The 26078-nt window shown below is 42.5% G+C and overlaps 1 protein-coding gene and 1 non-coding gene across 3 annotated transcripts in view; one reads left to right on the forward strand and one right to left on the reverse strand.

Moving 5' to 3' along the window:
- Nucleotides 1–1759: 1759 nt before the first annotated feature.
- On the reverse strand, nucleotides 1760–1832 carry TRNAV-UAC. The gene has a single exon. It is a non-coding gene; the product is annotated as a tRNA-Val (tRNA).
- Nucleotides 1833–1950: 118 nt separating this feature from the next.
- Nucleotides 1951–26078, forward strand: part of PPEF1 (protein phosphatase with EF-hand domain 1) — a 102710-nt gene continuing 78582 nt past the window's right edge. Inside the window, exons 1-10 of one of the 2 annotated variants that reach the window (XM_028522744.2) lie at nucleotides 1951–2147; nucleotides 3659–3712; nucleotides 3901–4041; nucleotides 6656–6750; nucleotides 10427–10647; nucleotides 11892–12056; nucleotides 14825–14851; nucleotides 16693–16778; nucleotides 18879–18960; nucleotides 25626–25768. In XM_028522744.2, coding sequence (XP_028378545.1) covers nucleotides 25726–25768 — 43 coding nt within the window. In that variant the 5' untranslated portion in view covers nucleotides 1951–2147; nucleotides 3659–3712; nucleotides 3901–4041; ... (5 more) ...; nucleotides 18879–18960; nucleotides 25626–25725. The remainder of the gene's footprint in view (nucleotides 2148–3658; nucleotides 3713–3900; nucleotides 4042–6655; nucleotides 6751–10426; nucleotides 10648–11891; nucleotides 12057–14824; nucleotides 14852–16692; nucleotides 16779–18878; nucleotides 18961–25625; nucleotides 25769–26078) is intronic. The other variant, XM_036016322.1, reaches the window with a different exon arrangement.

Here is a 26078-nt window from a genome sequence, read left to right on the forward strand (position 1 = left end):
CTAGCCTCATTAAGCACCTTATGCATTTAGTTTACTTAGGGCTTTGGCTGAGCCCCACCAAGTTAACCCACATATTACCTGCCTCAACAAGGAAGTCTTAGAGAAGAATCTAATGTCAAGTGAGGTTGGTTTATTTAGCAAAGGAGAGTATTGGTTTTGTTCTGTCTTTAAATGTAAGGAAAGCAGTGGAGAGAAATGGAAACTAGAATCAGAAGACCCAGGTCTTAATTCTTTCTCTGCCATCATCTAGTGGGTGACCTTGAACAATCTCCTGCCATGTAAGCACCCACATCCTCCAGTTCTGTGAAAATGACGTGGATTCCCCTCTTAGAAAGCAACCTGGCATCAGGTCCATCATACCTATTCACACTTGGGAAAAGACTAAATTTGGGAGGGGGGCGGCAGCTACACAAAAAGATGTACACTGCTGTGTTATTTGTAATAAAAAATTGGGAAGGATCTATGTGGCCAAGGTTGGGGGTTCAGAGCAACAGCTATGGTTAAGAGCAGATTCCCAAGCCAGACTGGATGCAAATCCCAGCTCAACCACTTGTTATGTGACGTTGGACAAGTTACTTAAGGTCTCTGTGCTTCCACTTTCTGATAGATAATGATGATGCCTACCTCATAGAATTAGTCTGAGACTTAACTGGCTCTGTGTGTGTGTGTGTGTGTGTGTGTGTGTGTGTTCTGGAGATCTTTTTCACAACAGTGAATATAATTCACGTTACTGAATTGTACACTTAAAATGGTTAAGATGGTAAAAAAATAAAGTTAAAAGTTAATGAAGTGATTGTGTAATAACAGGGACAATCATGTGTCATACTCTCCAGCTAGAAAAGGACACAAAAATACATACTGTATGAGCAAAACTGTGTGGAAAAATGCAGAGAAAAAGACTGTTTCCCCTTCCCTTTTTAGTTCTTGGCCACCACTGTCCCATGCCAGCCCCCAGGACCCCAGCCACCTTACCTTCATTCCTCCTGTCAAGGAAGAAAAAGGCTAACATTAAAAAGATAATAATAACTCCTTAAAATGAAAGTATAATGAAATAGTAAAGAGGAACAAAAGAGAACTAGAGAAACGTTCAAACAGCATTTATTGGGTGTCTACAAACCTAACATTTACTCTGTACTGTGTATGGATTCATTAAACAGGCGAAGGTCTATTCAACAAACTCTAGTGTTATATTTAAAAGGAGTAAAAAGGAGTATTTTATTTTATTTTTTTAATAAGAAAAATACTATTTTCCCGTTCTGTATTTTAAAGTTTAACGAAAAATTAAACCTTTAATAACAATAAGAAGAAATAAACCTTTAATATTTGAACATAAAAGAACTGTGGTATTGCCAACATTTTATTTGGAGGCTTTGGGGTCTGTCCTGGCTTCCAGGGAAAGGGCCGTGCTGGGTAGTCTTGCTTCCCTCCAGCGCTCAATTTTCCGAGGCCGCCCTGGAGCACCTGAGGAAAGGTGGGGGGGGGGGGGGGGGTAGGTCCCAGCGGGCCAAGGATGCCCTTCAGACCACAACACTGCCAGGCCCCCACCTCTGCTGTTTTTCAGTTGGGGCGATGGCTGTCGGGATGGGAGAAACCGGGTATCTGTCATGACGCTTCTGTGATAAAAGCATTCGAAAAAAAAAGAAATAAAATTTTTTTTAAAGAGAGGAAGAGAAAGCACCTCGTTTTTGCTGTTTAGCTTTTCTCCCGGACCCCTCAATGGATATTAAAAAACAGAAAGCGAAGAAAAGCTTCCTAGCTGTGGTTCCACTGGGGCTCGAACCCAGGACCTTCTGCGTGTAAAGCAGACGTGATAACCACTACACTATGGAACCTCCGCTGGCTAACGGGGTGTCGTTCATGAAGTCATAGTCTCGGCTCAGCAACGGCGTCAGCCTATCCGTTGCAGCCCCGCCCCTGCCGTGGCCCCGCCTCATTCCCAAGATTCGGCCCCAGCTCTAACGTTTAGGATTGTCGCCACGTGCCGAATTTGCTGTCCCCGCGACTAGGTTTCCCAGCGGCGGGAGCGCTGCCCCGCTAATCAGCAGTCCCCAAACTTTCCCTCGGCCGGGGCGATGGCGAGGCTGCCCCGGCGGGCGGAAGCAGACCTTGGCCAGGGCACAGACCCTTCTGGCAGCTTCCCTCAGCTGGTGAGGGGTCCGCACTTTCCCCATTTTCCCCACGGGCACACTGAGCCGCTTCTGGAGGTTTGGGGGGCGGACAGGAACCCTATTGGGAGCTGCAGATTCAGGCATCGTGGGGTCTGGGATGGGCTGAGGATGCGGGGGTCACTTTTATATGGGCATTTATTTTGCCAGGGTTGGGAATGGCTGCTTGGTGAGTTGGCTTCTTGGCCCAGAATGTGGGCTTCCTGACCTTTTCCACAGCCTTCTCCGGAGAGGGCCTAACACTGCAGGACTTTGCTGTGCTCTCGAGTGGGGTAGGGTTGGGGTGGTGGTGTAGGCAAGCCATCCCCTTTATGGATGGGGGCGTGTGTGAAGCAGGGGCAGACACAAAATTTGAGGGACCCAATGCAAAATAAAAAGTGCCAGGCCTTTTGTTGTAAGTTATTAAGAATTCCAAAACGGTGACCTCAGAGCACTAAACCCATGAACCTGATGCTGTGCTTCCAGAACTGTGGTCCCTATAAGGTGCTGAGGCCCTCCAATGCAAAGAGTACCTGTATGGTTTCCTTCTTGGTTTTCATTGTCAGTGCCATTTATTCGCATCCCCCTGACCCCCCTCTCCGCCCCTGTGCCTCTGGACTGATCTTTGTCACCATCACATCAAGCTTGAGAACCACGTAAAACCGTCGGGAGGGCATCTTTAAACTCTGAGTGGGACATGGTTGAAGGCTGCCGCTGTCCTTTTCCCTGACTTCTTCCTCTGAAGCTAGCAGAATACTTTCTGCTAAGAATACTTTCATACTTATTGTATGAAAGCAACCCCTTCAGCTAACTCCGTGAAAGAAACAGGTGTGTGAAGGTGCACTAATTTGGGGGACATAATTTGGGTTCTAGTTTTCTCTTGGCTACTCACTAGCTGTGTACTCTTGAACTAAGTCAGTTCACCTCCCAAGCCTTGGTATCCTCCTTGATGGAATGCATGGGTTGGACTAGACACCCCCACTTTCCCCTCTGGATCTAAATGTTACCCCAACTTTCCAGGTGGGAAAATGGAGGTAGTAAGAGTCAGTTAGTCTTAATGAGTCCCAGATGCTCAGTAATAAGTATATCCCACCTGTTTACAAACTGCTACAAGTTCAAAACAAGCCCGCCAAAAATTGGGCCTAGAATTATATTGTGTTTTTGGTTTGTGTCTCTAGGGAATGCTTTGCTCTCCCTCCAGCTCTCTGTCTGCCCTGGCTAGTAAGGATGCGTTCACCAAGTACAGGCTTTGGTCTAGTTCCCCACATGTTCACTCCATGTAGAACTGAAGCTAGCGTGCCTCTGATGCATGCAACACAGGGTTCTGCCTGTAGTGAGAAACCCTTCTTGCTTTTCTCCATTTTGACAAAGCGGGAGACTTTTGTTCCACTCCCGGCTGCCCTCGAGGTGTAGTTACAGTCTCTATAATTAATGAAGTACAATATGGTTTACAAAGCACTTTCACATACATTCCTATGAGGTAACCACAGTAAACATTGCTATCTTTTTTTCAGTTGAAGAAGTTGAAGCCAAAGATATTGAGTGCCTTGCCTGAGACCATTCTGCTGGTGAGTGGCAGGGCTGGGCTCATACTTGGTCTTCTGACATCTAAGTGATTTCAGGAGGCCCATGTACGCAAAGACTACGTGTTTTTCCCACAAGAGCGCCATGGTCTCTTGTACTATTTTGTATGCATGCCAGTGAGGAAATGGATACTTTTTTATCTTTTGTGATTTTTGAATGAAATCCCCAAAAGCAGGAACCAAGAACCTATGGAAACAACTGTTGATGAATTTCCCTTGGAACCACCAGAATCTTGGATAGTGCCTGAGATGGCCACAGTTGTGCCCGCCACTTCAGTCTCTTCAGTTGGATTTGTGAGGCCTGACACCCCCAGGTAGGCCCATAAGCACCTCAACAACTGTAAGGCATATACATAAACTAGTCAGTAAAGACTACAAGTTACTTCAAGGTTTTTTGAGTCCTCTGATTTCTCATGTGTGCAGTGTGGCTTCCCCAGTGTTTGGCTTCACTGGGGTAGAGTAACTCCACCAGAGAGACTGCAATCTCAAACACTGAGCTGATTTAGGAAGCTCAGTTGACCTGGTTTCATTTAGAAACAATTGTACTATGTCTCTCAATGACTACTCAAGTATTTGCTAAACAAAGTGAGTCATTTTCTTGGTATGATAGAGCTCACCTTATTTTTCCCCTTTTGCAGCTCATCATGTTCAAAATATTTGAAACTAGTCTATTAGAATGGATATTTGTTGCTTGAATCCCTCTGTCTTCTTACTCTGCTCCAGTTCTGTGGTCATTTTTATCACCCATTTGCCTTTTTGGTGCTTGTGGCAAGACCACAGTCTGCTAAATTCAACTTTCTCCCTATCCCACCCCTGAATGTGGCCTCAGGAAGAACACACATTCAGGCCTATGGCTTCTGTAGTCAGTTCTTGACTACTTACCTCAAGTGAGCCCTTGATGCAGCCCAGAAACATGTCCACTTCCCCTGCCCATTCATTGTCCACCTTTCCTAAAGGGCAGTGTCATATCTTGGCTCCCTAAACTTCCTGTACCTCCTTCCCCAACCTTGCAGCTGATGAACTTGCTTCCCATTTCAGTGAAAAAAAAATGGAAGCAATCAGAAGAGAGCTTCTCCAAGTGCCCCTCACGCCTGTCCACCTTCCTACATCTGTGCCTTCATATACCCAGATCCGGGCTTTTCCTCTAGATCCACCGCCTTACTGACATTTGGGACTGGGTAATTCCTGGTTGTGGGGAACTAACCTATGAATTGTAGAATGTTTCACAGCATCCCTAGCCTCTACTCACCAGATACCCACAGCACACCTCCCTCACTCATGATAAGCCAAAATATGTCCTGGGGGGGACCAAATTTTGGGAGCTGTTGGAGTGACTGGGGGAGGGGTTGCCATGACTGGGGGAGGGGTTGGGGCACTACTGGCTTCTAGAGGGTAGAGACCAGGGATGCGGTAAAACATCCTGCATTGCACAGGAGAATGCCTACCACAGAGACTTACCTGGTCTTAAATGTCCATAGTGCCATGGTTGAAAAATCCTGCCCTAGATGAATTGTCTACTTTCCCATCAAAACCCAGCCCTCCACCTGCTCCTGCATGAGTCGGAGGCAACTCCATGGCATGTCACACACATACTATTTTGACGTCGTGTTTAATCTGCTCACCAGCTACAGAGGTAGTGCCCAGTCTTCCAGTCCCCTGATTAAGGTTAATTATCACATGTCTCTCATATGTCTAGAAGCACAGTATTGGGCAATGTGGGAGTTTTACAAAGAATTATATGATATGGCCTCATCTCAAGGAGTTTGAAGAACATTAATTAACCCAAAGGAGTAATTTGTTACAAGAAGTTAATGGCTGATAATGGTTTTATGTAGTTTTCCTAACTTAGGATGTTATTGGATTTTAATTAGACCCTGTCTCCTCTCTCTTAAAAAAGAAACTCAAAAGTGGAGAAGGCAGAGGGGAGGGGGCATGGTGATATGCAGAAAGCTGCCTACCTATAATCCCCCCAACCCCCCTCAACACATTCAATGAGCTTAGATTTGATAGAGACAGCCACTGCACAGAGAAAAGAGATGAGCTCAAAATACTTTGTCTCCCCTTCCCTTATGTATCTGTCTTGAGATGCCTCTAGTTTTTAAAGTCACTCTTCTTGGACTTTAAATGAGCACAGAACAATTTAGCCACTCCCCAGTCCTATAGAACCCCACTTAAAAGAAAATGTCTGATAGCAGTGTCTAGCCAGTGGTAATTGGTGACAGAAATGAAATTGGCTACTCTCTCCACTTCGTCACCACTCAATGTCCTCTTTAGATTTTCAAGTGGATTCAACTGTGCACACACTGGGACTTGCCTCTAAGCTTGATGGGAAGATTTCAAGAGTGGTGCCAGGTGTTAAACAAAAATCATATAGTGTATTTTTATTAGTGATTTTGGGGATACAATTAGGGTATAGTCTGAAGGCTATATGTAATAATAAAACCAAAACTAATTAGTAGGTTAACTCAGAAGCTATCTGAAGACTGGTAGCTTTCCTCTGCTAAGTCTTGTGAAAATGAAGTGGATTCTATTTTGTGCAGATTGAGCAGGCTGCCATGACAACTCTCTGAATATTACTTCAGTATTAGTCATAGGTTTCCAGTGTCTGACTGTGGGTCCAACGTTTATTCTAAAACTCAGGTGCACATCTATTCTTAAAGGACTTCTCCTGAACATATTTACAGAAAACAGAAACTAGGTGGTTTAATTTTTTTTTGGAAGAGAAATTTGAATGAATTTACACAATTGCAAATTGTAGATTTTATTGCTGCTCTTTTCTTTCAGAGAGGTGATTTGGGTATGAATTTATGGTGTACTTGATTATAGATTTGATTAAATAGACACACTAGAGCAGAGTTTGGAAAGTTCCCCTCAAGATATGTAATCTTTATGTTAAATTCCTTTCTTTTTTTTTTTTTCATCCAACAGTATCAGAAGAAATCTGTGGTTGCAAGTGACAAGATTCAGCCCAAACTGAGTTAGCAAATCCAGTCTCAAATGAATCTGACTTGAAAATTCCAAAGGTAAAAGTTCATCCAGAGGTTTACGATGGAGGGCTACAGCTGCATTTGCCTGCCTTTCTCTTGGTCTGCCTCTCTCCATGTATCAGTTGCACCCCCTAGACTTGCTCTCTTCATGGTAGCACCTTGCTCAGAGCACCACATTTGGGGGAAGTGTGAGTTTGTGCCCTAGAGCTCTCTCCAGGCGCCCTGAGATTCACTGGTACTGCCTGTTTTTAGCTACAAGGAGCTCATGGGAATGTTCCCTTTTGCCAGAAGAGGATGTGCCAACTGCCTTAGGCCTAAATTATGTGCCTGTCCCTAGACAGTCACTATTGCTTTGGAAGTAGGCTCATGCTAATTGGCATGAACCCATCAGGGCCCACACTTGGAGTGTGTGTGGGGGTGGTGGGGTCAATTTCATGCAAACCACAGGGTTGAGAATAGGGAGAGGGTTGATTTCAAAAAGGAAAATTGGGGCACAATTGCAAGAAAATGGGGGCAATTATTTATTAGCCACCTGGTTAGGGACCAGAAGCCTGGGAAAATAATAATAATAATAATAATAATAATAAACATTTATTGAATAACTATGATCCCAGGCACCCAAACTGCTTTACAAGTGTATTAGAGAATGGGTTTGGCTGCATGTAATAAGGTAAATGAAGTAGCAGAGACTTAACACAGAGGGTTGGTTCTTATCTCATGTGCTATGAAGTCAGGAAAGAAGTAGCTTCACACTGTCGTCATGTCTTACCCTCTTCCCATGTTTCTACAACATCATTCATGGCTGGAGGCTCTTTTCCTAATGTACCTAAGAGGGTTACTCTACTGCAGGCATTGGGTCCTGGTTCCAGGAGGGATGGGGGAAGGGCAAAGAGGAAAAGGCTCATGACAGCTGGTCTGGTCATTTTTTTCAGGAAAATAGCTTTTCTGGGAGCGTCAGCCAGTAGATTTCTGCTTATATTGCGTTGGCCAGAACTGTGCCACACGAGTAGCACGAACTGTAAGGGAACCTAACAAATCAAGTTTTGTTGGCTAAACCCACTGCCACCTAGAACAAAATTTTGGGGCTTTCTTGCTAAGAAAGAAAAGGAAAATGGATATTGGTAAGGCAGCTGTTGTATCAGTGGCTGCCACACTGTGTATTAACTCATTTATTCCTTATATCAACCCAGTGTGGTGGGTACTATTACTGTCCTGGTTTTCTAAGAAACAAGCACAGACAATTGATGTACTTTTCCCAAGCTCATGCATAGCTGCTAAGGGATGTAGCTAGAATATGACCCCAAGCTATGTGACTCTAGAACCACATTCTGTTAGGTTCCCAGCACATCCTAACCCACAGGCTAGACCACATTTCTTCTCTAGGATGTGTATCCACTCGGAAATTGTAGTCCTCTCCTAGAAATGGTAGTTAATATTTGGTTAGCTCTTAATAGTTTATGAAGAATTTTCTACTTAGATTATTCCATTTACATATTATTATCCTTATTTCTTAAATGAGAAAACTGAGGCTCAAAGAAGTTATATAAGTTGCCCAAGTTCCCTAGGTTGTAATTGGCAGAGCTGACATTTCCTTGAAATGTCAAGATCTTACTCCTGGTTCCCCATCCTAATTCTCCCACTCTTTCATGCACCAAAGACTTCATTTTTAATTTTGTGTAAATGTCAATATTTTGCTGTAGTCCCTATGTTAACTTCACAGTTTTCTCAGGAAGAGCAATCCAGAGAAATCTTGGATCTCTCACCAACTTGTTTTCAGAGTCCTTTGCACTTAGCCACGCCACTAGGAACATGGCACATCAGTAGGAATTGTCTTCTGTAGTAAGAAACAGAGACCTAAAAAGGGAGGTTATTTTTATCTCACACACTATAAAATCCAGAGCTTCATTCATAATAGGAAAGTATTCACTACAAAAAGCTCTAACCTACCTATTTAAGTAAAAGAGTCATTAAACATATCGAAATTTCCTGGCCTTACTTACATCAGGTTAATTTATATTATGTTCCTTTAAAAGTGCTATATTAATCAGACTTTTCGCTAAGTAGGAATGACAGTCCACCTCACTGTGGTAGGTTAGTGAAGTTTCACTACATTACTGACACTTCAGTTTGCTTATAATTGTTATTTCTCTCATTCTTTCCAAATATTTGAAATCTACTGAACTGACCAAAAAGCACAAGAGTTGTGGAATATATATAGTTTGACTTTAAAAGTCATGAAAGGGTGAGCTGAAAAAGAGATAGTGATTCAAACAAATAAAAATCACACTATGTTGTAGAGCAATGCCACTCTGCAGTATATTTCACTGTCACCTGGAAGCTTAACAGAAATACAGACTCATGAGTGCCACTCCAGACCTACTGAATCAGAACCTCTAAGGGGCTAGGCCCAAGAATCTGTGTTTTAACAAGACCCCCAGGTGACTTACAAACACATTATAGTTTGAGAAGCACTGTTTTAGAGAGTTTTAGGGAAATGTGCATTCTCTGGAATATTTGTGAAAACACTAACTTCAGCTTTAGTACACTAAGACCTAGCTATGAAGCCCTGGATTCTTCTCTGAAAGTCTCCAGATCATAGATTCCACTTAGCTATTCCAGGTCACTGAACCTTAATGCAAGTGTATGCTTGACTCCATCCTATCAGCACCACCCAATAAATCTGTGTTCACCTTGCAGATGAACAGTTACATGTTCAACAGTTACTTCCTCAGAGAAGCCTTTTTGCATGACCTCCTGATTTACTCTCATGAAACACATATTTCTTTGCAATTTTACATTTATCTTTCATAATTTTTTGATGAATGTTTGCTTCCCTCACTAGGCTGTAACTTCATGGGGGAAGAGACTTTGTCGGTTCTGTTAACTGATATATCCCCAGGGTCTAAAACAGTGCCTGGCACACAGTAGATGCTCGATAAATATTTGTTGAACGAGTATATGAATGAAACCAGGACAAAAATAAATGCTCAAAGAAAGTTATTTAAAATCTTTTCCAGCCCTGGCTGGTGTAGCTCAGTGGATTGAGCATGGGCTGTGAACCAGGTGTAGCTCAGTGGATTGAGCACGGGCTGTGAACCAAAGCATCGCAGGTTTGATTCCCAGTCAGGACACATGCCTGGGTTGCAGGCCACGGCCCCCAGCAACCACACATTGATGTTTCTCTCTCTCTCCCCCTTCCCCCTCTAAAAATAAATAAATAAAATCTTAAAAAAAATAAAATCTTTCCAAAGTCTTCACTGTAAGCTCTTAGTCACCTGAGGCAATAGTAGCAAAGGTTTTGAAAAGAAAGCCACAGACCATTCCCAGGCCTTGTTTTAGCTAATACTTTCAACATTTCTCCAAGAAACCAACTGTTTTTTGTTCTTTTTAAAGATTTTGTTTATTTATTTTTAGAAAGAGTGGAAGGGAGGGAGAAAGAGGAGGGAAGAAACATTAATGTGTGGTTGCCTCTTGAGCACCCCCCACCAGGGACCTGGCCCACAACCCAGGCATGTGCCCTGACTGGGAATCGAACCAGGGACCCTTTGATTTGCAGGCTGGCACTCAATCCACTGAGCTGGGGCTGTTCTTTATTTTCTATGTTTATGAATACAAAAATGGTTGACAGAAGGGGGGTAATGGTGGCAAAAAGAAAGCTTAGAGAACCTTGTACCTGCCTTTCCAATAACCAGGATGTGGATTTTTCATGCAGGTTGTGTTGTTCATATTATATTGGAAGGTGGTGATGTCATAATTGCATCTGACATCATGTGTTGTCAAGGCAACCTATTGAAGAATTACTATATAATCATTGGCCTCTGGTAACCTCCTCAGTTGAGGCCAAGGAGTCCTCTTCAAGTAACACCCATAAGCATCAGGACGGATTGAATCCTGAGCCTCCAGCCCAGGCTGAAAGATTCACCAACCAGCCAAGTGAGTATCTAAGAGTGTGGAACTGATAAAATTTGAAAGGGTGAGAACTCTTAAAGGAGAAGATGAATTGAATGCAATCTGGGTAGCTATGGAAACATGTTTGAAAGTTAACCCTCTTCTTCCTCTGTTTAGTTGTTTGGCCAGCTCTTGTGGGCTTTATATTTTGTGTATAGCCTTTACTGTACTTTATGGAGCTTATTGTACTTTAATATGTATTATATTGGAGCTATATTTGTAGAGTGGAATTGGGTAACTTTGATGTAATGGGAAGAGAACTGGCCATCCAGTCATAAGACTGCAACATTGTGGAGCCTATGGAGCCTCCTATAAAATGGGGGGCCTTTCTGAACAAGTCTGAAGTGTCATGATATCTTGCTATAAGTCATAAGACTGTGACATTGTGAAGCCACCTAACCTCTCCTATAAAATAGGGGGCCTGTCTGAACAAGTCCAAAGGATCATACTATCTTGCCATAAGTCATAAGACTGTGAGGTTGGGAAGCTACCTAACCTTTTCTATGAAATGGAGCCCTGGTTGGTGTGGCTCAGTGGACTGAGTGCCAGCTTGTGAATGGAAAGGTCACCAGTTTGATTCCCTGTCAGGGCACATGCCTGGGTCGTGGGCTAGGTCCCCAGTAGGGGGTGTGTGAGAGACAACCAAGCAATGTTTTGCTCCCTCTCTATCTCCCTTCCCCTCTCTCTAAAAGTAAAAAAATAAATCTTTTTAAAAATAAATAAAATGGAGAGCATTTCTGAACAAGTCCAAAGGACCATAGTATTTTGCCACAAGCATAAGACTGATGTTGAGGAGTCACCTAACCTCTCCTATAAAATGGAAGGCCTTTCTTTCTTTCCTGTTTTTCTAAGAGAGAGGAGACGGAAGAGAGGGAGAGAAACCTCAATGTGAGAGAGAAACATTGATTGGTTGCCTCTGGTGCACACCCCAACCAGGGACTGAACCCGCAACCTAGACATGTGCCCTGACTGGGAATTAAACCCATGACCTTTCAGTTCACAGGATGACGCCCAACCAACTGAGCCACACTGGCCAGGGCGAAGGCCTCTCTGAACAAGTCTAAAGGGTCACCTGTTATGGAGCTCTGGGCCAAGAATCTCATGGTGCTCTTGGCAGGGGACTCCACCATCTGTGCCTAGATCAGTTTTGCCCAACTCCCAGTGCTTTGACATGAGAGGGAATTGCATACATTTATATTGTTTGTTTTACTTTTGTCTTTGAATGGCAGATTACAGTCCCCACAAAAGGAAAATCAGAATTACCATTGTTCTGCCATTGACTCCTGCTAGATGACAAACTGAGCTACTGCAAAACAGGAGCACATGCAAGCTAAAGGGACAGATTGTGGCAATATTTAAAAATATCACAACTCTCTAAATAAGAACCAGCTCTGGTAAGCAGATTTGGAATTCACACAAAACACCCATAACTCTGAAAATCTGAATTGTACATTGCCGCGGTACATTACTTCTATGCAGTAATTATAGATGAAGTTATGTTGGACTATATGATAATACCTGTCTCCTTTGATATACAGACATCTCTCTCCTGGGCCTCTTCCTTTCCAGATTGCTCCTTTGTTCATACCTAATGTCTCTATTCCCCAGAGTTCTGCTTTTGCCCCTATTGCCTTCTTACTCTCTGAGCTCTCCCTGACTATTTTATCATGTCTAATCACTTCAACTGTTATTGGTACCCTGATGACCTCTTTAATCAGAATCGGATTTCTTCCTTGGGCTCTAAATGTCAGCTTCTACTGTATATTGAACATTTCAGCTCGTTACTTTTTCTCCACCATAAACACAATTGTCCCCCTTCATGTCCTACCCCATACCTGTTAATACTCTTCTGCAATTAATAGCATCACCCGTTAGACTATAAATTACAGGAGAGCAGGGTCTGCTACTGTACCTTTAGCACCCAGCATTGTGCCTCGCACAAGGCAGGTACCTACTAAATAGTGTTAAATAAGCGATGAATCCATTTATTATCCCAAACTGGAACCCTTAGAATAAATTATTCTTGATATCTCCATCTCCTTTGCTCCCTATACATAGTCTGGGACCAGTGACGTTTTGTACCTGAAAGGCTTTTCTATTTGGCCCCTCTTCTCCATCCCCACTGCCAGGGCTGTAATTCAGTCCTTATATCTGTCCCCTGGATTGTGGCAGGAACTCCCTCATTGGTCTTCTTATGTCTGGCTTTTCCCCAGTTCATCAACCGTCTGATCCTCAGGGTGACCTTCCTAAAGTTTGAATCTAATCAGATTACTGTCAGGGTCCCTTTCACTCAGAGTTTACAATCTGGCAGCCTCACATGGGATCCATGGAGTTTATACAATGTTTTGAGAAAATGAGAATTACAGTATTTCACTGCTTCCAAGATGCACATTTTTTCACATTTTAGCACCTCTGAAATTGGAACGTGTCCTAAAATCAGTGGAGTGTCATAGTTTGATGGGTGGCTTTTTTATTGGTATATAAAATAGTGATGCACGTTATAATCGATGGCATCTTAAATTTGCAGAAATATACTCGTACTCGCATTTAAAAATAGGGTGGTTTTACAGAAAAATATGTTCAGCTTCTCTTGAAAAATTGCATCAGGCAACACTGGGCCAGGATTTTTGGATGGCAGCCTGAGAGAGAGCTACCAGTAAGTAGCTGCTGCCTCATTTAGACAAAAACTCTTTAGAATGTCCCATCATTTCCACCCAGGCTGCTTTATTCACTTATATTATCTGCCCCAGCTCATGTAAGCATTTGAAATTGCAATCCTAACTGTTGGGTTCAACTCTGAATTCTTTCTTATGATCTACAAGAATAATCACTGTTGGCACCAACCTATCTCTCTATGTTCACGTCCCCATCCTCCTCTTTATACATCCTGTATCCCCCAGTATCAGGAAACTCCTCAAATATCACATGCTCCCATGTTCCCTGGAATGCCTTTCCCACCTTTTAATCCTCTAAAACATTTCCTGACTTGCCCTGACCAAACTGATATACTTCTGAACTCTAATAGTATGCAGCATATCTCTGGACCTACACCTCCTGTTTCAAAATGATTTGTGGATAGACCCATGTCCCTCATTATGCTGTACACCTGGCAGGGAAATGAACCAGAACTCATTCATCTTTGTGTCCCTGCCTCATAGCTGGAACATGCTCAGTAAGTATCTGTTGAGTAAAGAGTGGATGGGTTGTGTTTTCTGACTGGGAGCTCTGTTCTCTGTGTTTTGCCCATGGTTAGAGAGCTGCACGTAAAGTGAGAGGGAAGGGCAAGTGTTTTCCTTAGTGCTCATAGTTTACAGCAGAAAACACGCTTTTGGCTGTGAGTTGGGAAGGGCCCTTGGTAGTGAAAGTCAGCCCGTAGGGACTTTAATATCTGCAGACCCAAAGGCACTACATCAGAGCCGACTCTGTAAAGCTGTTTGGAAAATTTATTTTTAAATTAGTGTACAGTAAAATCGAATTGCTGTACAGTTCTATGCAATTGGACACATGGGAAGATGAGTATAATCACCACCATAATTAGGATGTAGAACACCACCCTCCCAAACTCCCCCTGCTGTCCCTTTGTGGGTACACCCTTCCCCACCCATCGACCCTGGCAACCACTGATCAGTGCTCCATCACTACAGCTTTGTCCTTTTGAAAAATCTCATATAACTGTACACAACCTTTTAAGTCTGCTTCTTTTACTCAGCAAAACGCCCTTGAGATTCCTTTAGGTTGTGTGTATTGATAGTTTGTTGTAGCCTACCTTTGATTTCTTTGGATGACTTAACGGATTACCTGCCAAATCTGGCCTCCCTTTTATCCAACTTAGTGTGGTTTTTCAATACTCAGAACTCATCCCTGAAAATATATGCGATTCTTTCTCTTTATTTAAATAGAATATTACTTGCTGTTCTTTCCCTCTCTTCAAATCAGGGCTCTTTAAATCAGGGTTCTTTGAATGTTTTTGATTGTGAACCACTCACAGTAAAAGCTTTCTGAGAATGCACTCCTACTATAGGTATATTTATTTATTTACAACTAATACTGCTGAACTCACAGATTGTGTATGTTACAAACATACATGAAAATTGAAACTTCAAAAAGAATAAGGAAATATAAAAATACAAATTTTAATGTTTTACTTTCTATTCTCCAACAGGTAGATCTTCTGTGCTTCTACTGTGGGGTAGGTACCTCAATTTGGAGACTACCAGCTGCTAGGAAGCTGCAATTGGACTAGTAGATTGTTTTCTACTAGTCCTAGCACCAGAAGGCTAGCTCAGAGGCCACCCCCATCTGAGCTACTACTTGCCTTTGGTGCTATTGGGCATTGAGGTATCAGAGACCACAAATGGACAGACACCTTAAGTAGTCACTACCAAACAGATCTGCACATGTTTTTTCAATCTATTCCTAAATCCAGCCGCTTTGCCTAGATTCTGGCACATTCCACAGTGTGTCATAACCCATTAGAATTACTTTCCACCCTGGCTGGTATGGCTCAGTGGATTGAGCGTTGGCCCGTGAGCTGAAAGGTCACCAGTTCGATTCCCAGTCGAGGCACGGGCCTGGGTTGTGGGCCAAGTCCCCACTAGGTCCCCACCCGAGAGGCAAATGATTGATATTTCTCTCCCTCTCTTTCTCCCTTCCTTCCTCTCTCTCTGAAAATAAATATACTCTTTTTTAAAAAAAGAATTACTTTCCCTTGGCAGAAGATGGAACTGTGGCCAGCCCCAGGAAACTTGTGAAATAGGACAGGTTTGTCTGCAGTGCCCAGTCTTCCTGTTATGAGGTCAATGGCCTTCTCCGTCCCCTCTATCTTTCCATAATTGGCTGCTAGCATAGACTAGTGAAGTACTGGTTTGTGTTTCCTCTCTGGCAGATACTTAGACAAGGATTTGAGAGCAAGAAGTTTATGTGGAATGTGAAGGCAAATGCAGTAGGGGAGTAGGGGAGTGAGAGAGGAAAGAGGAACAGCCAAGATAGCCAAGGAGAAGTCTAGCCTACAGAGGTGGAGAGGCAGCCGTTTTTCAGTCACAGCAGACAGACCCTTTTCTCTGCCTTCTCAAAAGTCTAATTGCAGCAGTATAATTACAGCCACAGTTCATTCTGATTTACTTTATCTCTCCCATTTCTTTTTATTTTTTAAAAGTTTTTTAAAACATATTTTATTTATTTATTTTCAGACAGAGGGGAAGGGAGGGAGAAAGACAGGGAAAGAAGCATCAATGTGTGGTTGCCTCTGCTGTATTCCCTATTGGGGACCTGGCCTGCAACCCAGGCAGGTGCCCTAATTGGAAATCAAACCAGCAACCTTTTGGTTTACAGGCTGGTGCTCAACCCACTGAGCCACACCAGCCAGGGCTTTACCTCTCCCATTTCACACCTTTGTTGAGTACTGTAAAATATACTCGTCTGCAAGAACACACTCATCTCTCCCTCACCCCTTCCCTTCTGGTTAACTCGTATCTCTGGCTGCTCAATCGTCAGGTCTCAGCCTGGGCATCACTTCCAGAAAGCCTTCCCTCATCCCCCTTTCTGGCTCTTTCTCTGTGTCCCTATTTTGCCCTGTTAGAGATTTTATCATACTATATTGCTTCCACTTACTAATATAATAAATATTATGTGCCTGGCACTGTTTTAGGTACCTGGAATTTATATTCGATTAGGGGAGACAGATTTAAATTTGTCATTTTATTTTAACTTCTCATTTACCTATATGTTTGCCTCATCTAATCATTTCCATTTTGTTCACCATTTATGTTTGTCTCTCAGGATAGTGCCTGCCATGTAGGTGGTGCTCAATAAATATGTGTTGAATGAAAGAGCACAGGACATTTTAGTTAAGGGTGATGGCCTTTTCTGGGGGAAAATGAGCTCTCATATTTCCTATTGGCTGTTTTTATATAATGATGTGCCCATTCAGAGATAAGTTGACTAACGTCCACTGGTAGGGGTATAATTCTGTTAATGAGTGAGTTTGGAACTGTTAACATTACTTTATCCATTATTTTTTTCTTTTTTCAGGCTAGGACAACACATCCGTGCTCAGCAAGAGGACATCCAGGGAACATCTGATTAAAGGCTGGAAACATCATTCTATGAATATCAAGGTACTGACTCAGGCAGTATAGTGGAGCGGTTGTAAGTAGAGGTTCTAGAGTCAAAGTGCCTGGGTTCAAATCCAAGGTCTGTCACTCTTTTGCTATTTGACTTTGGGCTATAGTCCCTAGTGCATGAATAGTATATACCTCATATGATGGTGTGTGGATTAAATAAGATTAACACATGTAAAATTAATAAATGCCTAGAACATAGTAAGTACTCAATACATGTTACTGTCATTGTAATTTATTCACATACATCAACACTCATTTAATAGTTGGAAACTAGCTCCTCATGGTGCTCAAAGTAGTATTTTATCATTCTTTGTACAATGGGAAAATATGGTGACGTTCTTCATTTTAAGCAAATTCTAAGTTTTAGACAAGTCACATAAAGGGCATAGCCAATCCAATTCATGGTCCAGAAGCTGGTCTTTAAAATAATCACCTAAATCATGAGTTCTTTCCCTCTCTTTCTTTATTTGTGTGATTAAACACATATCTGGTGAGTACTTGTGCATTTGGTGCTGGGAATGCCACGGGGAATGAATGGATCCTTTCCCTTCAAGATTGCACATGTAAAATGACAAATTACAGTGCACTTCGGGAAGTTCCATAATTGGATGCACACATGGCTTTGAGTGCCAGAAAGCAGAGTGACTAACTCCCCTTTGGTGATTCAGGAAAGGCTTCACACAGAGGAGGTGACATTTGAACAACTGTATCTAGACATAACCATCATTTCATCACTGTGGATTGAATAGGCATTTGGTTGGAAACAGCCATATAACGACATTGTCCACTATTTTTGCGGGGAACCTGGGTAATTATGCTATCATTTACAATGTGTATAGCAGCCTCATCAGGTCCTGGTCTTGGAGTCCCCGCCATGGAAACCTATACAGTTACATTACTTCATAATGAGCTTCTCTGATAACATTTAATATGCTAATAGGAGTAGAGAAGCCCAGAGCTCCCTTTCCAGTTATTTTTAAAGTGACTCCATTAGATTAAATAGTAAGCTAGGTAAATGCTTTACTGGATCTCCTGTGGCACCCAATTGCAGAAAGGAATTGGCTAAAGAGCAGTTTGGGTGGGGTTATAAAGTGATTATGGCTGGAGCCCTTTAAATCCTAGCTCTGGATGCCTAAGGCCAGTAAGGTAAGGCCATGTGCTGTGAAACCAACTAGGAAACGTGTGGGAGGAAAATCGCTGTCAGTGCAGCTGCAATCAGTGTGACTCTGGGAATGAGGTCACCCCTGGATTGCCTCAGAAGACGGCCAAACTATGGCTGGTGGCCTCCAGTACTGACATCTGCACTTTGATTATTCACGTGTGTCTTCTTCCTCTAACTCAGCGAAATTACAGGTCAACCTTCCTTTTCCTTTCTGTTGATGGAGTGGAGTGAATTTCCCTTTCACAGATGGGTTCTCCAACAAGCGGCTAATTGAATAACTGGAGGAATAAAAATGTCATATAAATAAATTTGCAGCATAGCACCCAACAACTGCCCCTTTAACCCAGGTCTTTTCAAGTCCTAAGGAGGAATGTTTAGTGATCCTAGTCCCTTTGCTTAATTGTACCCAGGCTGCTGTAATGTTTATTAGAAATCATCCTTGGTTGACCTAAAGAGTCAGCCATTGAATGCTTTTCTGTCCTTACTTACCAAAATTCCCTTTTATACTTCGTACCGATGCAGATTATTTATGCAAACAGCAGCCTGGTCCTGCCTGTGCAGAGCCTGGTTCTGCCAATACAAGAGCCTGGTCCCCCTGGAAGCAGTCATGTGACTGCAGCCCATTACTTGAGCACATCCCTTATCTCCTAGCCTGGAACAGGGCAGCGTTGGGGCAGACAGCTGTGGCTCCAGGCCAGAGCTCAGCCTCTCCCAGATCTGTGGCTCTGGGCTCACCTTCCAGACTGAAAGGCAAAGCAGCCGTGGCCTGTTTGGGTTTCTTCTTTGTGTGTGTGCGGGTGTGTTTATTTCTTGGTTTATTTAAGCCGGAGCTTGCCCTGCAGACAGCTGCAGGGATGTGAGATGCGTGGGATGCATGTGTATGTGTAGGGGGTACTCCAGAGAGAGCGGCAATTCTACCTTTTTTCTTTCAGACCTCAACATTCCAACATTCCTCATAGAGAACGTTTTTGGGGGCGAGGAAAGACCTCTACACTGGCCAAGCAAAAAAACCAGGTGATATGCTTGTTTGTTCTTGGGTACTTTGGGGATGCAGAAGTCTACATCATAAACATATATTATCTAGCAACAGAATAGGGAATGCGTACTCCTTGGAGTTTATTTTATTGCTTTGCAATTTCTCAGATTGATTTTTCTCAAAGCTGCTTATTGCAAATCGCTTGCCATTATCTTTAAAAGGCATCCAGATGACTTTGCAGCCTGAAGGGTCATGGCCTCTGTCAAATGAATGTAACATTGGAAAAAGTCTGTGGTCACTTGGGTGAGAGCTAGAAAATGAGGGAAGGGATACTTTAAGAAACCCTTCTAGGCCCTTCGCAGTGTGTTCCCCAAGCTCCATTGTACAACTTTATGTTCAGAAATCTGGTTTTAGCTCCCTTGGCCTCTTGTTATCGCAGAGGACCACAGAGTTTCCATCTCTCTGTATGAAAGACAAACAGATTTCCTTGCAACATTCAGGCATTCTCTTTAGTGATTCAGTGCTTACATACATTGATCAGATTGGAGTCTGAAACCAAGGCGTAGCAAACCTTTTAGCCAACAGACATTTTTGTTCTTTACAATTAAGCAGAGTGGGTCTTCAGGTCTGCCACTGATCAGCTGTGCCACGGATACCATATGTAGTTTCTGAGTCTCTGTTCATCTAAATATGGCAGTGATGATGCCATCTTGATGGCTGCTATGCACAGTAACTGGAATACTGGAAATACAAAGCACCCACTGTGCTGGGTCAATAGTAGTCCCTTAAAAAGGACTGGTGATTTTAGCTGTTGTTATTATTACTGGTATAGTATTTTTGCAGATCTTAGTGATCCCAGGAGAAAAGAACCCATACCTTGTGAATCTACAATTATCCCAGAACCTGTGGACACCAAAGGGATTTAGTATCTGGAAGGTCCCAGACAATGCACTTGCAAGGAAGAGATTTGAGCAAACACAAGTTTTCTTTCAACACTTCTACCACAGGGGGTACTCACTCATGCATGTCCCCACTAAGTCATCAGCTAAGGATTGTTCCTCATTAGTCCTCAGTACAAGTATATCAGTTCTGAGTTATTATCTTTAGTTCCTTATGAGAAAACTGAGGTGCAGAGGAATTAATGGCTAGCTGAGAAGGATTTCAACTTTGGTTTGTCTGACTTCTAAACCCCAGGCTGCACTGGGCCAGCATTAGGCAGTTAGGAACAGTAGATGTGTTTGAGTTCCTTTCCCTCAAAAGGGTCCCCTGCCAGGCTGTTTGGGAAACAGTGGACACTAGAAATTCACAACGCACGTTAACATCCTGAAGGCTCTGAGGAGTCCTTTAGTAAAAGAGACCTGTGTAATCCTACTTCTCCTGAACTTATTTGATGGTGGGACCTTTTTTCCCCTCTTTATTCCTAGAATTATAAACCACATAGAACTACTGTTGTACAAACAAACTTTGGAGCACCTGGCACGAGGCCAAGCTGCCACCCAATCACAATCCTATCTGATATAACAACAGATAGCTTCAGGCACCTCCTGGTGGTCAGTATAGTTTCCTCCCTTTTCTTAGCCTTTCAGCTAATGAAAGGAAGAATTACCAGCTTAGTCCTACAGATCTCCCATTATTAATTTCAGACCCCAGATACAAGCAAATGCTAGTGTTTTACTGAGGGGTAGTGGTGGAAGAGCCCTCTCTAGCATGGTCTGCTAGGGACTCCTCTACTCTGTGCCCCTTAGTTATATTTAGGTCACAGACATCAGGCTGTAGAACCCCTGTTTCAATGAAGATGGAAGGTAATGCGGGAGGGTGAGCCTGAAGAGGTGTCTGTCCTCCACCAGGGGTCCCCACAGTTGAGTGACTGTGGGTTCTAGATTTGGGTTCCTTGGGGCCAGAGATAGAGTAGGAACTTCTCACAAAAGCTGGGTTTTCTCTAGGACAAGCTGAATATCTAGCATGGGAAACCATGCAGTTCACATCTAGAATGCCAGAGGTGGATTCAAGGTCAAGGCAACTGAGCCAAAGTATGAGGGTTCAATAGAAATGCACATTGAAATAAAATAATGAGTAAGAACAACTTGGGGAGAGTGGGATAGTGCTCAGAGGGTATTTGACAGCCAAGGTTAGCTTGGCTCCAAGGGCCATCTTTCATTCTTTCCTTGTATTTCCACCTTTGGAAATGAAAAGTGGTTAGGATGAAAAGAACTGAACAACATCAAACGGTTCAACCCTCCACGTCTCCCCCCTCACTCCTCCTCCACACATGCACAGTGAAAACCTTTTAGCAGAAGCCTTAGAAACCTTTCGTTCTGCAAATTATGAGTGCCAATGATGAGTCACTATTTTATGTTTATGCTTAAAAACCATCCTCAGTATATATGCATATATTGGTAGAGGCAGCAGCAGTGGGCAAGTTTCAAGTTGTTGTTTTTTTACCAAGAGCCGCCTTTTCAGTAGTTCGTGGCTTCCTTGGGTCTTTGTGAATTCTGCTCCCTGCCTCTTGAGCTGCAGGAACCCCTTTCAGGTCCCAGGGAACTGTTTCTTCAGAGACTTCTTTAGCACACTAAATGTGTTTCTTTTTTAAAGAAATTTAAAATTTTTATTGTTTTGAGAGAGAGAAGAAAGGGGAGAGGGAGAGAGAAACATCTGTTTGTTTTTCCACTTAATTTATGCACTCACTGGTTGATTGTTGTATGTGCCCTGAGGGCGGGATTGAACCCACAACCTTGGCCTGTGGGGACGATGCTCTGACCAACTGAACTACCTGGCCAGGGCTAAATGATTTTCTAATGCTGACAGAAGGCAGGAAATGGAGGAAACTTAGGTTTTCTCATACAATAGAAAATCCCTAAATCATTTTTATCAGCTTTGCAGCTAGCCAGAGATGTCTTCAAAGGCATATGCACTGTTTAAAAACTTGCTTCTCTCTCTGCCTTTAACTGGGAATTTGCAGTCTAGGCTGGGCAGTGTGTGGGAGTAGGAAGCAGCACCTAGCTTTAACCAGCTCTTGTTTTGGCAAGAATTAAAATGAACTTTTTCTTTTTCGTCTTCTTCTTCTTTTTTTTACTTGTTACCTGAGGGCGAAAAACACTTTAAAAGTAACTTGCTTAATAATTATATTTAATAATGGAAAAATTCTAATAAACTTTTTTCTAATAACCGAAAGTTCTAGAACAATTCTCATTTCCATCATGATTTAAAAATTTCCTTTAAAAATAGATATATAAGTACTTCCCATTTTCTGGTTTAATGAAAGGTTTAGAATCAAATAGCCAGCATCTGTGTACAAAATGATGGACTAATAATTATTTTCAGTTATTAATTTAAAAAAAATGTCCCTACCCTCACCCAAGGACATGCTTATTGATTTTAGAGAGGGAAAGAGAGGGACAGAGAGAGGGACAGAAACATCAATGTGAGGGAAACATCGATCAGTTGCCTATTGCACATGCCCCAATCAGGGAGTGAATCCTCAACCCAGGCACATGCCCTGACCAGGAATCCAACCTGCGACCTTTCAGTTTATGGGACAACACTCCAACCAACTGAGCCATACCAGCCAGGGCTTAGTTATTAATTTTTTAAAGGACTCTGGCTTAGAAACATTCATTCATTCATTCATTCATTCAGCATTTATCAAAAATCTGCTTTGTTAAAGGCACTGTGTAGGTGCCTGGAGATTCAGTTAGTATTTAGAAAGAAAGATACCCTGGGAGTTTACAGTCTAGCAAAAATATATTCAAGTATGATACTTTTTAGTTCCTAGTGCATATTTTACATGGACTTTTTTTGTATAATGAATTAACTGAGGGGTGGCTGAGAACCAGATAGATGCCCTAGGAGAGATGTGTTGCTTTATTTCTTTTTCTGGAAAAGGAAAATCGAGATTGAAATATATCACTTTCTATTGTTGAATCAGTGTTTGTTGCCTACTCAATGCCCAACTCATATATTCATAAAAATGGTAAAAAAAAAATAGCATGAAGATGGAAGCCCAAGGAAGATACGGAGAACAGTGTTTCTCAAACTGAGATACAGGGAGTGCCTACATCAAAGTGCCCCTAAGGGTGCACTTTTTAAAAAGAATTTATTTATTTATTTTTAGAGAGGGGAGGGGAAGGAGAAAGAAAGGGAGAGAAACATAGATCGGTTGCCTCTCACACACCCCCAACCGGGGACCTGGCCTACAATCCACGCATGTGCCTTGACTGGGAACAGAATCAGCAACCTTCTAGTTCACAAGCCAGCACTCAGTCCACTGAGCCACTCCAGCCAGGGCTGAAGAGAGCACTTTAGTTGCAGATTCCCAGGCCCCCCCCACACTGCTTGAATCCAATATTGGCAGTAAAGCGTGGGAGTGTGCATTTTTAAACAAATTTCCTCTGGTAAGTCTTAGGATACTCATGTTGGCAAGCACTGATCTAGGCACTTGGATAGGGTCAGCAGGACTACATGAGCTACTTCAAAGGCTGATGAAGGCCCCAATAGATGTGTTCTCGTAGGCACCGCAGATGACCTCAGAGAAATTTCTGAATATGGAGAGAAGACAGGCAATGTGTAAATAGTGCCCCACTTTCAAAAATGAGAAAAGAGTAGATGCCAGAAGCCACAGCCTTATAAGCCTGACATGACCTCTGGAAAAGTTTTGTACCAAACAGATGGGATCAAAAAGCATTCAGAGGAAAATAAGATGCTCACTAGGCATCATTGTGGGTTTGGTAAAACGTTGTCTCTATCAGAGATTGACAAACTCTGCTACATAGTAGAATCAGCTGGGGAGCTCTAAAAAATCAAGATGCCCAACCCCACCCAAGGGAACCCAGGCATCAGTGTTTTTGAAGGCCCCAGAGATTCTGATTTAATGAGGTGCTTGCTGTCTGAACATTGGCAGTTTTAAAAGCTCTCCAGGTGATACTAACAGGCAACAAAAGAATCAGGCCTAGCTCTAACTAGAATAGCTGTTCATTAGGGTTATCATTGTTTTAAAATATTGCCATAATTCAAGTATTTTGCTCATTTTAGTTTTCTCCTTTCCACAGTTAAGGTTTCAAAGCTTTTAGTGTAGTGCTAATGAAAAACAGACCTTCCCCTAGTCAGTTGTTTTCTGACTTTGTTCCTGTCAAGAAATGCAAATATATTCGATCAGGTTGGTTTGGAGCATCAACAAATAATGGAAATGTGGGAGCTAAAAAAATAATAATACTTTTCTCCCCACCTTCTAGGTTCTTCTAGATGGGCCAGTAGTCAAATTAACAGAGACAGATTAACAGGGGAAAAAAAATCAAATTTTAATACATGCACATGAGGAATTCACATAAGCATGGAAACTCCGAAGTCAGTGAAGTAAAATTTAGTATATATGTCATTTGGGACAAAGAAGAAAGAGGGGGTGGGGTCTGAGATTTCAAAGGGAGTAGGCAATTTACAGGTAGCTGACGAAGAGGGGAACATACTTTTGCTAGGTAACCCATACTTTTGCTAGGTAACCCAGAAACAGTGAGAAACGGGGGGGGGGGGGGGGGGGGGGGGTCTAGTAAACAGAACCTTCCTGTCGAACACTAGGTTGATTGCTAAGGTTCCCTTCCTGAAGCAGCAGGGGTTTTTTTTCTATCTGAATCCCTTAGGCAGGAAAGGGGGAAGGTCAAAGGTTCTTTCTAAATCTTTTGTTTCTTAATATCCTGCTTAAAAATTAATGTCCCAAAAGACAAAATTTTTTGGTTCCCTTCAGAAATATCACCCAAAAAAGTGATGAGGAAAGCAATTTTGTTGAAAACTCCCAGGGAGTGATTAAAATCAGTTCAGCAGTTTCATCTAACGCATCGGAAGTGCTGGTGAGCAAGTGGAGGGTAGACTTGGAGGGGTCTCAAAAATACTGAAGAGAGCCCTGGCCCATGTGGCTCAGTTGGAGCATGGTCCCTAGACTGAAAGGCAAAAGGTCACGGGTTCGATTCCTGGTCAAGGCACGTGCCTAGGTTGCAGGTTCAGTCTGGTGGGAGCACATACGGGAGGCAACCAATTGATGTTTCTCTCCCCCCTTCTCCTCTCTAAAATTAGCAAGCATGTCCTGGGTGAGGGTTAAAACAAAACAAAACACTACAAAACACAACACTGAGAGAGTTTGTTTAAAAAACGCACTCCCACAGATTCTGATACCTTAGTGTAGGGGGGAGGACTTGAGCTTCCCTTTTTTTTTTTTAAATAAGTGCCCCAACTGATCAAAGAACTTACTTTGATTTGAATTTTGACATTGTTGTTTAAATGTTGTTTTTGCCTCATAGTCTTCAGTTTGTGGTTTTCAAAGCCCAGATAGACTTAACTATTTTGAACTGAAAATCAAAATTGTTAAATACTGCCAGATCCTTTATATCCTATTCCCTATATTTCAGTTAGAAAATTGTACACTTTTCCATTTCCATTTTCCTTTTCATTTTCAGTGCTTTATTTTCCACAAACCTTGATGTGACTGAGACATGAGGAAAGTAATTTAAGTATAGCAGAAAAGCAGTCTATAGCCTCTCCATTGCTGTTGCTGTGTTGTGGAAAATAGACCAGGATTAGATGATGCCTGATCACTTTCCACATCACATGATGGCCAGCGGTTGAGAGGAAGCATAAAATGAATCCTACCGATCACTTAGATACCTTGTTGTGAACGGAGCTTCTTTCCCTCCCCTCCCTTTTGTGTATTCCCCATCAGGGTCTGTGACTGAAGTGGCTCAGCTAAGGAGCGGTTCTCACAGCTATTCGCACCATCTGGGAATACGAAAGTGAAGCTTTTTTAACACCATCTAGAAGACATGGGCTGCGGGAGTTCAATTAGAATCAAGAAAACTGCGAAAAGTGAGTGCCAGGAATGTGCCTGTCTTCCTGTTGCAAGGGGAAGAGTGAGCTGATTACCTGTCCCCCTTTCTCATTTACTCACATGGTTGGCTCTGGAGCTGCCTGCCCTGTGTGATGTTGCACAAGGCATCATTGCTCGGATCAAGGTTGAATGTTGGGGTGACGTGGGAAAGTACCTTTAAGAAGATGTAGCTTTGAATTTAAGATGTGTACCATAAAGTATTATCTAAGAGATATTTTATGTTTGATTTGATTTCAGTTGGAAATGTACCCATATAAAATATCGATTTAAAACTCAGTGTCATGGAAC

Source organism: Phyllostomus discolor, chromosome X, assembly GCF_004126475.2.
Source record: "Phyllostomus discolor isolate MPI-MPIP mPhyDis1 chromosome X, mPhyDis1.pri.v3, whole genome shotgun sequence".
Taxonomy (NCBI): domain Eukaryota; kingdom Metazoa; phylum Chordata; class Mammalia; order Chiroptera; family Phyllostomidae; genus Phyllostomus; species Phyllostomus discolor.